The sequence below is a fragment of the Scomber japonicus genome, chromosome 12 (assembly GCF_027409825.1).
Source record: "Scomber japonicus isolate fScoJap1 chromosome 12, fScoJap1.pri, whole genome shotgun sequence".
In the NCBI taxonomy this organism is placed as follows: domain Eukaryota; kingdom Metazoa; phylum Chordata; class Actinopteri; order Scombriformes; family Scombridae; genus Scomber; species Scomber japonicus.
Genome location: NC_070589.1, coordinates 15,099,168 through 15,112,760, shown reverse-complemented (window position 1 = coordinate 15,112,760; position 13,593 = coordinate 15,099,168). Strand labels below are relative to the sequence as shown.

General features: G+C 41.2%; 2 protein-coding genes across 2 annotated transcripts; both read left to right on the top strand.

Annotated features, from left to right (window-relative positions):
* Window positions 1–1,412: 1,412 nt before the first annotated feature.
* Window positions 1,413–7,136, top strand: LOC128369618 (cyclic AMP-responsive element-binding protein 3-like protein 3-B). The gene is made up of 8 exons (XM_053330696.1): window positions 1,413–1,797; window positions 2,432–2,556; window positions 2,668–2,778; window positions 2,987–3,093; window positions 5,525–5,593; window positions 6,326–6,410; window positions 6,713–6,806; window positions 6,949–7,136. The coding sequence occupies exons 1-8, from the start codon at window positions 1,413–1,415 to the stop codon at window positions 7,134–7,136; spliced, it is 1,164 nt and encodes a 387-aa protein (XP_053186671.1).
* Window positions 7,137–11,177: 4,041 nt separating this feature from the next.
* LOC128369043 (relaxin-3 receptor 1-like) lies at window positions 11,178–13,256 on the top strand. The gene is made up of 3 exons (XM_053329995.1): window positions 11,178–11,384; window positions 12,107–12,550; window positions 12,645–13,256. The coding sequence occupies exons 1-3, from the start codon at window positions 11,178–11,180 to the stop codon at window positions 13,254–13,256; spliced, it is 1,263 nt and encodes a 420-aa protein (XP_053185970.1).
* The last annotated feature ends 337 nt before the right edge of the window (window positions 13,257–13,593 follow it).

Sequence of the window (13,593 nt, the reverse complement as noted above, 5' to 3'; positions counted from 1 at the left end):
TATTTCAAGCTGGACCAAAGTGGTGAACCAACACGACCGACTGAGAGACTAACTGACACACTGCAGGCTTAAAACAAACATAATTTTGTGTAGCACAAATATGTTTTTTCTGTTCTGTTAACCATCTCAAGACATTTAATGGGCGTTAGGTCCCTGGGTGGTGAACCACAGTGATAAGGGACTGAGTGAAATATTTAAAAAATGTCTGAATTATATGTAATCAGTCTGATTTCATTCCTATATTAAGTGATAAGTTGAGAAAGGAGCAGTTTTTGTTTACACCATTCTGTGTCCTGGATCAGGCAAAATTCACTTCAAATAAACATGAGTTTTGACAGAGCTTTCATCTGACAAATGATGTTAAAATGTGAATCTCTACGTTCTGCATTAGAAAAAAAAAAGAAGACATCTAAGTCAACAGTGTCCCTCAAAAAATGAATGTGAAACCACAAAGGGAGTCAATCCTGGCTTATCATGATGACATCAAAGTTCACTCTAGACTATCTGGGATCAATGCTGACTAATTCCTCTGTCAGTGTGCCTTCCTTTTGTGCCCATTGGCTCTTTCAGCTGCCTGCTCAACATCGGATTGGACAGTGATCAGCTGGGTTGGGGGAATGCCCTTCTGTCATATGACATTTCAACTTTGTCCCTTGAAACAGACTCAGGTATTCCTCCTACATGCCAAAGCCAAAGAAGAACACATTGATCTGGTTGTGTGTTTTTACTTCCTTCCATAGTTTAACGGAAATTTCATCAGCTGCTGTTTTAAAGTTGGAATTATGACGCTGGATACAGATAAGGTAAGACACGGATAACTGGGTGCTACCATCAGTTTGAACATGAAACATTCAGCCAAAGTTTGCTCAAAGAATAATAACAACTATGTCTTTAAAGAAAAAAAAGTGGATTGTATTGATTTGACAAGGCTTCAGTCTTTGTCAAAGGCAAGTGTAGAATTGAGTTTGTGACACCAAATTGAACATATAAGTAATTTTCTTTAAAAACAAGCACCTCAATTTCAAACCTGTTGCTCAGAGTGGTTCTCCATTTCAGATGCATAGTGCGATGGACCTCATTGACCTCCTCCTCAGGAACACTGATGAAACCACTAGTTGCCACAGCAACCAACCATGGTCTATCACAATTCAAGAGGTGAGTGCGATGGTCACTCTGCATGGTTTGCATGTGAACAGAGTCACTAGGGGGACAACATAATCACAACCACAAATTCATTGAAACTCATTATGAAAATATGACTGCTGAATGTGATCTGTATTCTGAAGGGACATGTATGAGCTGATGCTTAGGAAATATAAGAGCCCACTTATAGTTTCATCGTGTTCTCCTGTATGTCTGCAAGCTGCAACCATGACTGAGGCCAAGAGTCATGGTCAGATGAGCTCAAGGAAATGAGTGGCCACTGTGTTTATGTGCTTGCCTGTGCTCGTGTGGGGAAATATGATCTTGTTAAGTTCAATGGTGAGGTTGTCATGTTCTACACATACCCTCCTCTTCAGACCCTGAGCCCTGAGCAGAGTGGTGCTGATAACTTCCTGGATACTCTGCTGGGTGGGAGCGACTCCTCAGCTCCAGCATCCCCCTTGTGGTCGCCCTGCACCACTGACAGTGGCATCTACGAGGACCCCCAAATGGATCCCACAAAGAGCCCTAACTCAACCCCCTGCAAGCCTTTTCCAGCTTTTGACACACAGTCACTCCCTCAGCCTCCACCTCTAGAGCAACCACCAGCTAAGCTCGCAAATGAAATGACATCTGATGTTTCCATTGATCTAGGTGAGAGTAGATTTAAAATGGAAAGTTATGATGTTCTGTAAAACTTTATAATTCTATACTAGAATACACATCTGTGAAAGCTGCACAGTATTTGCAGCTTATGTTCTGCAAAGATCTGCTGTTTTAACAACAATCACAATTGTCATGTTATGAGTCATAAAAAATGGAAGAACTAGGTGACAGCCAAGTTACAAAATGAAACCCTTGGTGTGAGATTTATCCATTTGCAGCTTCAGTGGCAAAATAAGGAAAGCTTTTAAACAAAGCTTTGAGCATCAGGGCCTCTTTTGAAGAGCAAACAATTTGGTTTTCCAATTTCTGACCATTTGTAAAGGATAAAAGGTTTTACAATTGTTACTCATCACGTGATTAAATTGTCTTTTGATGGCACATCTTTTAAATAATGGTCCCCTTTCACACTGCCAAAATTAACAGTTTAAACCAGATCTATGGAGACAGAGTGACATATAGCACATTTTGTGGAACATTTTGTCAAAGGCAGTGGGATGCTGTCACAGAGGTCTCACTGAAGACAAGGGCAGGAGCCTAAACATTTAGTTTTCTTTGAATGGCGCATGCTGGCAATTTTGTGAATCACCTGCTGTGTTACTGGTTTTATTTGTGCAATGCACAGGCTGGGAGTGTGGTGACCTCCAAGAGCAGTTGGGAATCACGTACTACCTCTCTACGAACCAAAGCTCCCTGTCCAGTCAGACCCTCACAGTGAAGGACCTGCTGCTCTCCAACCTAGGACAGGAAGTAAGAATCTTTTGCATAAAAAAAACAGAATCAGTCCACTCCACTGCTTTCTTTGGATAAGATGCCCAGAAATTTGCTCAAACTGGAATATTCTGTCCATCTGGTTCACAGGCACAGCGAGTACCCCAGCATTCCCTGCAGGAAATTATACTTAATGAGGATGAGAAGAAGCTTCTGGCTAAAGAAGGGGTAAACATACCCACCAAACTCCCCCTCTCCAAGGTACATGAGCAAGACACACTTACATGTACTGTATGTAGGACAGACAAACTCACATAGAAACGCTCATGCATGCATCTAAATCTGTATCCCTAGTCACACAACCTCTGCCAGATTCCCACCCTCCCCAACCCAGTTTCCTTTCATTTACCCTTTTCTTCCCCATTCTTTCTTGTCCCTATCCTCCCATGTGTTTCATCTCCCTGACAAGTCTGAAGAGAGGGTTTTGAAGAAGATCCGCAGGAAAATCCGCAACAAGCACTCGGCTCAAGAAAGTCGGAAAAAGAAGAGGGAATATGTTGATAGTCTGGAAGGAAGGTAGGAGCAGGTTGCACTCTGCATCGTCACTCAATTTCACATTATCTCTACATGCACTGGCCTAGAAAATGTAACTTTTATCTGCAGCCATTTATAATGAGCTTGTTTTGCCATGATCAACTTCAACAATCTGTTACACAGATGGGAAGTTTGGGTATTTTTTGGTCACCGTTTGATAAACCAGAGTCAATGAAAGTTTTTTTTCTGAGCTGTTACCTGCAGTTTACCTTTAAAAGCTCCTCAGGCTGACAGGAAATTCACTGCAACAACAGTGGTTTCAAATAAAAAGACAAAGAGTGGAGACAGCAGTAGCTGTCATGGCTGACCTAACAAAGAAGCTCTTAGAAGTTCAGCACTTTTTATAAGAGAAAAAGGCTTCACAGAGCTGAGCAACTGTGTCTGGGGAATTCAGTGTCAAAACATAACAAAAATAACACACTTTCCGATGATGTTGCCAACATCAAAACACAGGGACCCTGCAATAGTGTTCATTAAGATTTCTTCATACTGAGAGTTAATGGGGGGCCAAACAATCGTTTTCAGTCAAGAACATATATGTAAGAGAAATATATAGTTGAAAAAACATGAATTATAGCACAAACATGGCAATTTTTCCAGCATGTACAATCATTCAATTAAATTGAGTGTCAGTCAATATGTCCACTCCCTGTGTCCAAATAATCATACATGTACTGTACACACGCTTAGAACCAGACACTTTCTCATTTACTTACAGAATAAGGAATTATTTTGTATATAGCAGAACAGATTTGGATATTAGTATAACTGTCAACATTGCTAGAGGGAGGTGCTCTGTGAACACCGTAATTATCTTTATCATGAACAGAGCATAGTGTGGACTGTGACCTCAGAAACTTACAGACATGTACAGACAATGTTTCAGTCAAGGGCTGGGTTACACATCTAATTATACTGCTATATACATGGCAACATAGGTAAGTATTCTATATAATAAGGATTAGGATTTGAAGCTTTACCTGGACAATTATTAATGGCCCAGGTGCTCTGCTGATCTTTTTTTCCTGATCTGTCATTCAATCAGAAAACATACTGTAGTGAGTTAGCCAGAGACACAAAAGGGCAGTTAAACCACTCTGTGCTGCAGCTTGGGGGCATAAAACGGAAGCTAGAGATGCTTTGTAAATGCAGCATCTCACAATAGTTGGGGCAGGAGGTTTTGCCAAGATGGAGCTCAGTTTAGTTCTCCTCCCCCTCTTTTCTATTGCCAGGCTGCGCAGAATCAGCCATGAGACGCGGACAGCCTTTGTCACCAAATGTGCTAATCCTGCCTGCCTCCCCCACGTTGGCTCTTCTGCCCCATCACACCTCCGCAAACAATGCAGAGTGCTGCAGCTAGATTGATTCATACGATGAAATACTTGAGCCTCCTCTAAGAGGATGGTACAGCAATTCCCTTAAATTCCTCAGTTTTCTCAGACCACTCCAGTTTTTTGTTCAGAAGTACCCCTGGAGTGTAGGATTATTTGATTCCATTTATACTGGGCTCAAATTGTTGATTTCATCATTTATCTGAGTATGGAGGAGTGGTCTGAGGATGTGAAGAGGTGCTGTGGACCACAGTTAGAGCAGGGGTTCCAAAGATGATTTCATCTGAATTATTAAGTATATTTAGTGATTTTTTGGGTTTATTCTCACCCTTTCTATAACTGTGAATGTTGGTATTGGCAGTGGTGTAAACTATGTTTAGTGTGTAAACTCAACGTAACCAGTAACATTTATCTGTCAGGTAAGAGTAGTGGTACAATGTTTTCCTCTGAAGTAGAAGTACAAGTACACAGGTGCATCTTTTAAAAGTGCCTTGGGGTCTTTTTAAAGTTATTTCATGGTACAATGAATTAGAATAGTAACATAATGCAATATTTTTATATCTTAGCATCATAGCTATTGGGGGCTCCAGGCAGGTGCCTACTTTGCCTAATGGTATAGTCCGCCCCTGTGAACCAGTAAACACCAATTTAAATTATATTTTGAGGCTAGGAAGAGTTTATGTAGGTGTACTTTCTGTCATAATGTATATCAAATTGATTTTGTGCTTATAGTGGGAAGCTGTATTGCCTGTGGGTAACACAAGTTCCATGATACAGGTGAAACCGTCACTCCCCCTGAGCAAAGTCAGCATTTGTTGGCAATTAAGTCAGCTGCAAGTGGAGCGTATCAACAGGGTATCATTATCAATCATAGTTGAGCTCAGTAAGAGGGGCCATAATGGAGGGTGAGTCACAGTGACTAACAGAAACAAGGGAGCCAGCAGGATGAGCACTGGTATCACTGGATGACAGAACAGCATGCAGATTTTGTCAAAATGCCTTCATAACACAGTGGTTTTTGGTACCCTTTTCATTCATTCTGTCATTATTCCCCCTCTTTTTCATACTGTCTCTGTCATCAGGATGTCTGCATGTAGTACTCACAACCTCCAGCTGCAGAGAAAGATCCACCAACTGGAGGAGACCAACAAGTGAGTCCTTAGATGAGGCTGATATTCATTCCCATTATCCATTAATCTATTGAATATTTTATAATCATTTAGAAATCAGCAATTCATCACAGGCTGGAATCACTGAATGTTAAGGCAGATTTACCTTCAATTGTATAATCTTTTTTGTAGGCATCTTTTCAAACAGGAAATAAAAACTACAAGATACCCTCTAAAGTGGTGCCCTGAGTATTTTCTTAGTGCCAGTTTGTCTTTTTAGTTACAGTTTCATCTCACACTTGGATTTGTTTTCGTGTAGCTAAATTGTTTGCATGAGTCACGTCTCACTCTCTCTTTTGTACCTTGATGTGTCAGTGTTTCGTTGAGCCATATTGATTTTGTCCCTTGGCCTCTTCCTCTTGAGATGCTGGCAACCGCTTTGTTGTTTAGAATCAGGATTGAGAAAGCTCAGTAGAAAATTACCAGAATACAAAGCCTGTCCGATTTAAAAACCTCACATTGCATTCTCTTCATCCTGTCATCTCATTATGCCGCTTTCTTTCTGATGCTGGCAGAGTGCTGCAGTGAGCTGACATAAAACGTAGGAAGAGGGCACGTATGAGTACATTTCCTGGTTATGTGCTGCTCGTCTTTTTGTTGTCTCAGCTGCCAGTGAGACACTGAGAGATAATGCCTGTATTTCAAACAACATGTAGCCTGTCTTACAAAAACTTTACAGTCTCTTTCATCTTCCTGTTCATATTTGTATTGTAGTGCACTGCTGGAGCAGCTAAGCCGGCTACAAGCTCTCCTTCCTAACAGCTACAGCAAAACAACACAGAGAGGGACCTGCATCCTGGTGAGAACACAACACTTCATTCATTTGCACACACAACATAATTTGCAACAACTAAATAATATATGCCGTTACACAGTGTGCCAAAGCACATAATGGTTGAATGTGTTCCTCTGTTGGCTACTGCTGTGTTTATTCTTTAAGATGTGAATCCAACTGAACGTTTAAGACACCTGCTGTCATCTTTTGTGGATGATTTTATGTAGACTATACTTAATAACTCCCTTCTTTTCCCATCTGGCTTTCTGTCCTCTGTTTTCTGCACTTGGCCTGATTTTTGTCCTGCTGTCTGTGTTTATGTCCAGGTTCTGCTCCTCTCCTTTTCTCTGCTCATTTCCTCAAATCTGCAGCCAGACGCCTACAGTCAACTCAGCCATGGAGAGTACACAGAGACCAAAGGTCCGTAGATGTGCGCTCACACACACACACACACACACACACACACACACACACACGCACGCACGCACACACACACACATTCTCTCTCCCTCTCTCTCACTAACAGACTCTAATGCTTGTCCTCCACATCTCCGCCCCTCAGTGCCGTCCCGCTCCCTGCAGTCGATGGATGAAGTGCAAGACATCCGTCCTCCTTCGCTCCTCTCTGTCTCAAAGGGCTTTGAGGCCTTGTATAGCCTGATGGAGAATCTCTGGCCTCAGACAGACCTCCCCACCACAGATTTCCCACCCTCCCACCACCAGGATCCCAGGCACTGTGATGATCACTGATCTCCTCGCACTCCCAGGAGGAAAGACGTACCAAAGAGTGTGGGCTTACTTGCAAGTGCAGCATCCAAATGAGCAGTTTGATTGCTTTTCAGCGTCTGTTTCTCACTGCAGAGACAGTGATGTGTTGAGGAATGTATGCTCTCCACCACACAAACAGCTAGTTAAAAAATGTTTCTAACTGACGTTCACTCACTCAGGCGGAGGTCAGTGAGGAGGTCAGCCACACAGATGTAATTTTTCATGCTGCTTTAGAAAAACTGAGCCTCAGAGACCTGGAAGACCATGTATTGTAATGTTGTATGCAAGGTGATCTGCAACACAGTATACATGCATGGCTACTGCTATATTTTATTATTCACTTTAAATGTATGTGTTTAAAATCCTTTTGAAGAATGATCTGAGATGCATTTTGTTCAAAGCAATGCTGACGATGCACAAGACAATTAAAATGTTTTTGCTGGTGATTTTTTGGAAGCAATTGAAGTTTTTCTTTCATGCATCCATGTATCCTGGCTAGAAGAAATGTGCATCCTAAAAATAATGAGGCAAATTACAAACAAGAAAAAAAGTGCCTTGAACCCCAAAATAAAGTGCTAAGCAAAAGTTTTCTGGATGACTCCAAACTTTCATTTAAAACCCATTAAATTGTAGTTTTATGCCACCTATCAATACGGTAAAGTAGCATTCAGCTTTGAAAAACTGGATATTATTGCTCCATTTAGGAAAGCTCTTTGTGGTTATTATATTTGAGAACCTATAATTATTGGCTGATGTGAAGTACCTTTTTCTAGTTGGGTCAAAGGAAAATGCTGCAAAACAAATTGTTATTTTATGCATTTGAGGGAAAATTGCTCAAACTGCCCACTCTTACAGGGAGCGTATCCATTAAAATAATACTTCAAAAGTTATTCTCGTCTCTGGTTCGCTGACACAGAGCCTCATATAATGTTCTCTCTCCCCATGACTGTGCTGAAATAAAGCATCCACTATTTTCATCCTCTCCTCCGTCCATAATGCATATCTAGAAAGCTTATCTATAGGATCTCTATTCTCAGGATCGCCTCTGTATATCTGAGAAAATGTATATGTTAAGGCACAACGCAAGAGAGTCAACATCTGCTCATACACTCTACAGCACATGTAGTGTACTATATTTTATTAGCTCAATGCTGTGCCAGCCAAAAGAATGAGAGCGACATTGAGGTCATGTGTGGATTTATTTTTGAACCGCTGATATTCAAGCAGCCTTTAAGATGCTCTTTTCATGATGTACTTGGTTCAATTAAAAACAGTGCAAAGCTTGCAGATAAAGCTTTATCTGCCATTGAAGACACTGAGTTTACCTTCTGCAGTTACACACATAACACATTGTGAGGGTTTTAACGTATGATTCTGATCATTTGACAGGCAAACAAGTCATGCTAGCAGTACAGTACCACTCAAACGTTATGACACACTTTCTAATTCAAATGAATGGGCAAAAAAAGTGTAGAAAATTCATCAGTTCAATTAATAAATGAAATGTGAAAATTTAAGGATTTCTTTTGAATACTTTGGGTTTCTGTGCTCATTTCTACAATGAGAACATGTGTCATTTACATTTAACATTCCTCACTTAGTGCTGTTTGTTCAAGCTATAAGACCAGACGAGGTCAAAAAACTTTTACACTTTAAAACCAGAATGACTTCAGTGGTACACTATCCACACTGGGAGCACAGACATGAATTATTGATCAGGCAGTTTTAAGCTACAGTTTGTTGCGGTGGTGTGATAGAGAATTATGGATGTAGGTAGACATTCAACCAGAATATCAATCATGTCAGAGTTGAGAGGTGCTTCTATCTAAGCGGCAACGGGCCACAGGAGATTTCGTTCAAGCTTCATTTTTCAATTTGTGGAACTTTTGGGATAAGACGAAAAATATTTAATCATGAGTTGAGGTGACACATCCTGCCCCTTCATGATTATATTAAAACTGATGATGTTTTTGCTTAATTATGTCACTTTTGGAGAATTTTCCTAATTGGATACTATGAGAAACAAGAGATGGACATCTTTGAAATATGGTAACCTTAATGAATATCTTGATTCAGTATACTAGATAATTAGATTACTGGCTGGATTAAAGGCCTATTTGAGAGCATACTATAGGCTAGATATCTAATGATCCCCCCCTCCGTGTCCCCATTTTATTCACTTGCATGAAGTGCTTTATTAAAAAATCATTTGTTCAACCCCATGTGTCAATTCTCTGAATCAAGGACACAGTTACTGATTGGATCTGTTCACCCTCCACCACTGTAATATTTTATGCATTGCAGCAGTGCAGAGGGAACCATTCAGAGTGTGAATTCAAATTTTGTCTTTGAGACTCTCTCTCCACAAAAGACAAATAAAGAGCATGCTGAATGTCCTTGGTCAGCCTAAAGGAATTGTATGTGAAAAACTGACTTTAGAACTAGTGGAGTTCACAGTTAAGTGAGTGTCTGATTAGTCAGAACTACAATAAAACATAAAAGCTATTATCAGAACAATCCAGGCTCTTCTCATTCATGATAATCTATAACTCATTTATCTTGACTCAAAAAAGTTTCACACAGACAAATACAGCATGTGGGTGTCTTTTAAATCACACTCCCATGCTGAAATACAAAGACAAAATAAAGAAAGTAAAAGTAGTCATCAAAAGCTCCTGGAGAATCCAAATGAGTGGCTCCATAGTGAATTTCAGGGTCAGATTATAACCATATCTGTATTTCCATCCATCTTAATATTGGTTAAACATTACAAGATTAAAACATTACACGTTAAACAAGAAAAGGGAAGCTGTCAGCAAATTAATATTAATCTTTATTTAAATTTGTTAATGACTGTTTCTGAAACCAGATAGAAAATAAGACAGGGAATAAATTAGTTCAACTTGACTTGACTGCTGAATTTGAAAGAATTTCACTTATTTAATGTTCCTTGGAGAGAACTGGTGAAGTATTGCAGTAGGCTTAACTCTGTTGAAAAAAGCAGCAAATAAAATGTGCAGGTAAAAGATTTGTGCAAATTGTTGTCTGTAAATTACAGGTTGTGCAAGCAATTCCAGTTTGGCCCATTGACACTACTTTAGAAAATGTCTGTAATCAGCATCTCTTTTCTCTGAAATGCACACAGAACCAAACACAGTGCTGCATTTCTGAATACCAACAGTGACCTATGAGACATGCAAATCACAAATATACACATCTCTCTCACGCTGGCTCCCTCACAAAGACTGAAAGCTGTTTGAAATCTAATTTATCATTCCTCTGATGTGTACAATTTCAGACTTGCATTAACAAATCCTTGTAGGCTCAGGGGAACCTTTCTGAAAATGCCATCCTGTAGGCTTCACATCATTTGCAGGAATATTAAAGGTGAAATTTAGATGTAACATCAGAGAGTGAGATTAACTGGCTCCATCAAAGAGGAGGAAAAAAAACAATGAATTGCAAGCATACTGTCTTTGTGTCTTTGTATCTGATAGTATCTTTTAAAGGATGCAGAGAAGTAGCACCTTTTTCTGTTTTTAATTTAACAGTGAAGCATCATTCCTACTTAAAATGTATACAATACGACTTTATATTTAAGCATACATGTACACACCCAGGCAGTGCGCCACCAAGCGGTGGAGGAGAGCCTCCGTGAGTATAAAAGCCTCCAGTCTGTGGATGCTGTCAGCAGAAGGATGGCTGCATCATGTCAGACTTGTGGCTGAACGCTCCAAAGTAGGCTTTCACGGATAAATCAGCGTTTATATTTAACACTTTATTTTTCCCAGCTTGGAAAAAATAATAAAATGCGAGCGGTGGCGCGTTTAAGTTTAGAAATGACTTGCTTATATGATGCAACTCTGATCTCCCGCTGACACTTGCATTAAACACAACACGAGGACAATGGAAGTTTTTGTATCCACGTCTGCACATCTGCAGTTTGGAAGTTAATCTCATAAGAGGAGGTGAAACTGCCGAACTTGTTTTAAAAGTGAGTCGCTTTTTTTGCCCTGCAGCATCATGCAGAGCAACAGCAGCACCTCCGGACCCTTGACCGCTCTCAGTGTGTGCGGAGGAGAGGAGGATGAACGCGAAATCTCCAAACTGGTCAACCCCACAGGAGCAGCCTCCAACCTGGCCTCTTTTAACCTTTCACTGAACTGCTGGCTTCACATCCTCTCTAAGGAGTCCTCTATGGACCTGCATGGAGACAGTGCAAACCTGGCAGTAAGTCTGTTTAAAGATTTACTATCCAGCTGGATGTAACAACACCAAACCAACATAAACGTTTCAAATCCTTTTGTATGAACTAACCTAACATAGGGTGGATTAGGGTAATGTGGGACATTGACTAATGTGGGACAACTTTTTCTATTCAGTTATTCTAAAGCTAGTATGCAAACTGTGTACGTTATATTGTTTAACATTACACATGTCAACATACAGGCTACTAGTTTTTTTAACAGTCTGATGCAGAAAGCAAAAAAAAAACATGTAGGTACAGTAGACAAAATTAAATGACCAAATATGAGTATGCACATTTCAGAAAGGCTGCTTTGTATAAATCTAAGTATTTCTAAGCCTAAAAAAATAGTGTCCCAGATTATAAAATCTACAAATTCTGAAATGATTTGGCACAAGGAACAGTCATATATTTGCCATTTTCCTTTTGAGAACAATGTCTAAAAATTGTCTTCTGATTTAACAAGGAAACATCTCAGGGATTTCATAATGATATTAGGTGTTGATATAATGTAGTGGATTCATATGTAAATATGGTGAACAAGTCAGAATTGCAAAAAGTGTCCGACATTATCCTAATCAACCCTACTGAAATGCTTGTAGGTGGTTATTTTATGCATGTTTTACTTTGATTAAATGTGTGTTTGAGTGTGTATATTTAGCAGCTCACAGTAAATGATATTCAATATGTCTGTGTTGTGTGACAGGTGCGAGTTCTCATTGCTCTGGTCTACCTGGTGGTATGTGTTCTGGGGCTTGTGGGTAATCTCCTGGCACTCTTCCTGCTTCATTCCCGCCGACGTGGCCACCACCACTCCGCCATTGACTGCTTTGTGATGAGCCTGGCACTGACGGACCTCCAGTTTGTCCTCACCTTGCCCTTCTGGGCTGTGGACACAGTGCTGGACTTCCGCTGGCCTTTCGGCTGGGTCATGTGTAAAATCGTGAGCTTGGTAACCACACTGAACATGTACGCCAGCGTCTTCTTCCTCACTGCCATGAGCGTGACCCGCTACCGTTCCCTGGTCACCTCTCTGAAGCCAGGCAGCCCTAGGATTGCTACTACTCGTGCCAAATGGGCCAGTTTAGCCATTTGGGTGGTGTCACTGGTGGCTACTTTGCCTCATGCTTTCTACTCCACCACAGTCCAGGTTTGTTTAATAATTTCATGGATACAAAATGAACTGCCATTCCAGCTTTTCTTAAGATACAAGATATCTGATGCAGTTATTTTTGTGTTTTCAGGTGTCTGCAGATGACGAGCTGTGCCTTGTGCGGTTCTCTGACTCCGATTCGGGCCAGTGGGATCCACAAGTCCTGCTGGGACTCTATCAGACACAGAAAGTCCTCCTGGGATTTGTGGTGCCTTTGATTATCATCACTGTGTGCTACCTCCTCCTCCTGAGGTTCATCCTGAGCCGGCGTGTCGTAAGCAGCACGGTCAGCAGTGGTGTCACAGAGAGGTCAGAGTGTGAGAGGGGCCGCCACCGCCGCCGCTCCAAAGTCACCCGCTCTGTCACCATCGTAGTCCTGTCCTTTTTCATCTGCTGGCTACCCAACCAGGCTCTGACCCTGTGGGGGATTTTGATCAAATTTGACTTGGTGCCCTTCAGTAAAGCCTTCTACAATGCCCAGGCATACGCCTTCCCCCTGACTGTGTGTCTAGCTCATACAAACAGCTGTCTCAACCCGGTGCTTTACTGCCTGATCCGCCAGGAATACAGAGCAGGACTGAAGGAGCTTCTGGTCCGTGTGTCTCACTCCATCCAAAACGTTCTCACGCTTGCTCTGAGGGGGAGGAGAGTAGAGGAGGCACCACACAGCTTGGTCATGATACACAAAGACATCAACATGTAATTTACACTGTTAATACTACAGCGAATGCTCCTTCATGACTCAGCCTTGTGTGCCATATTTCCTTTAATGCATAGGTGTCAAACTCATTCCACAAAGGACCATGTGGCTGCAGGTTTTCATTCCAACCAAGCAGGAGCATACCAGGCTCAACTCATTTAATCAGCTGAACTCACTCTTCAGTCAGCTGATTGGTGTGCATGTGTGTTCCTGCTTGGTTGGAATGAAAACCTGCAGCCACATGGCCCTTTATGGGATGAGTTTGACATGCCTGCTAATGCCACGTTCCTGATTACTGTCAGTCCCCCAAAATCCAACAATCTGGACACACACACACACA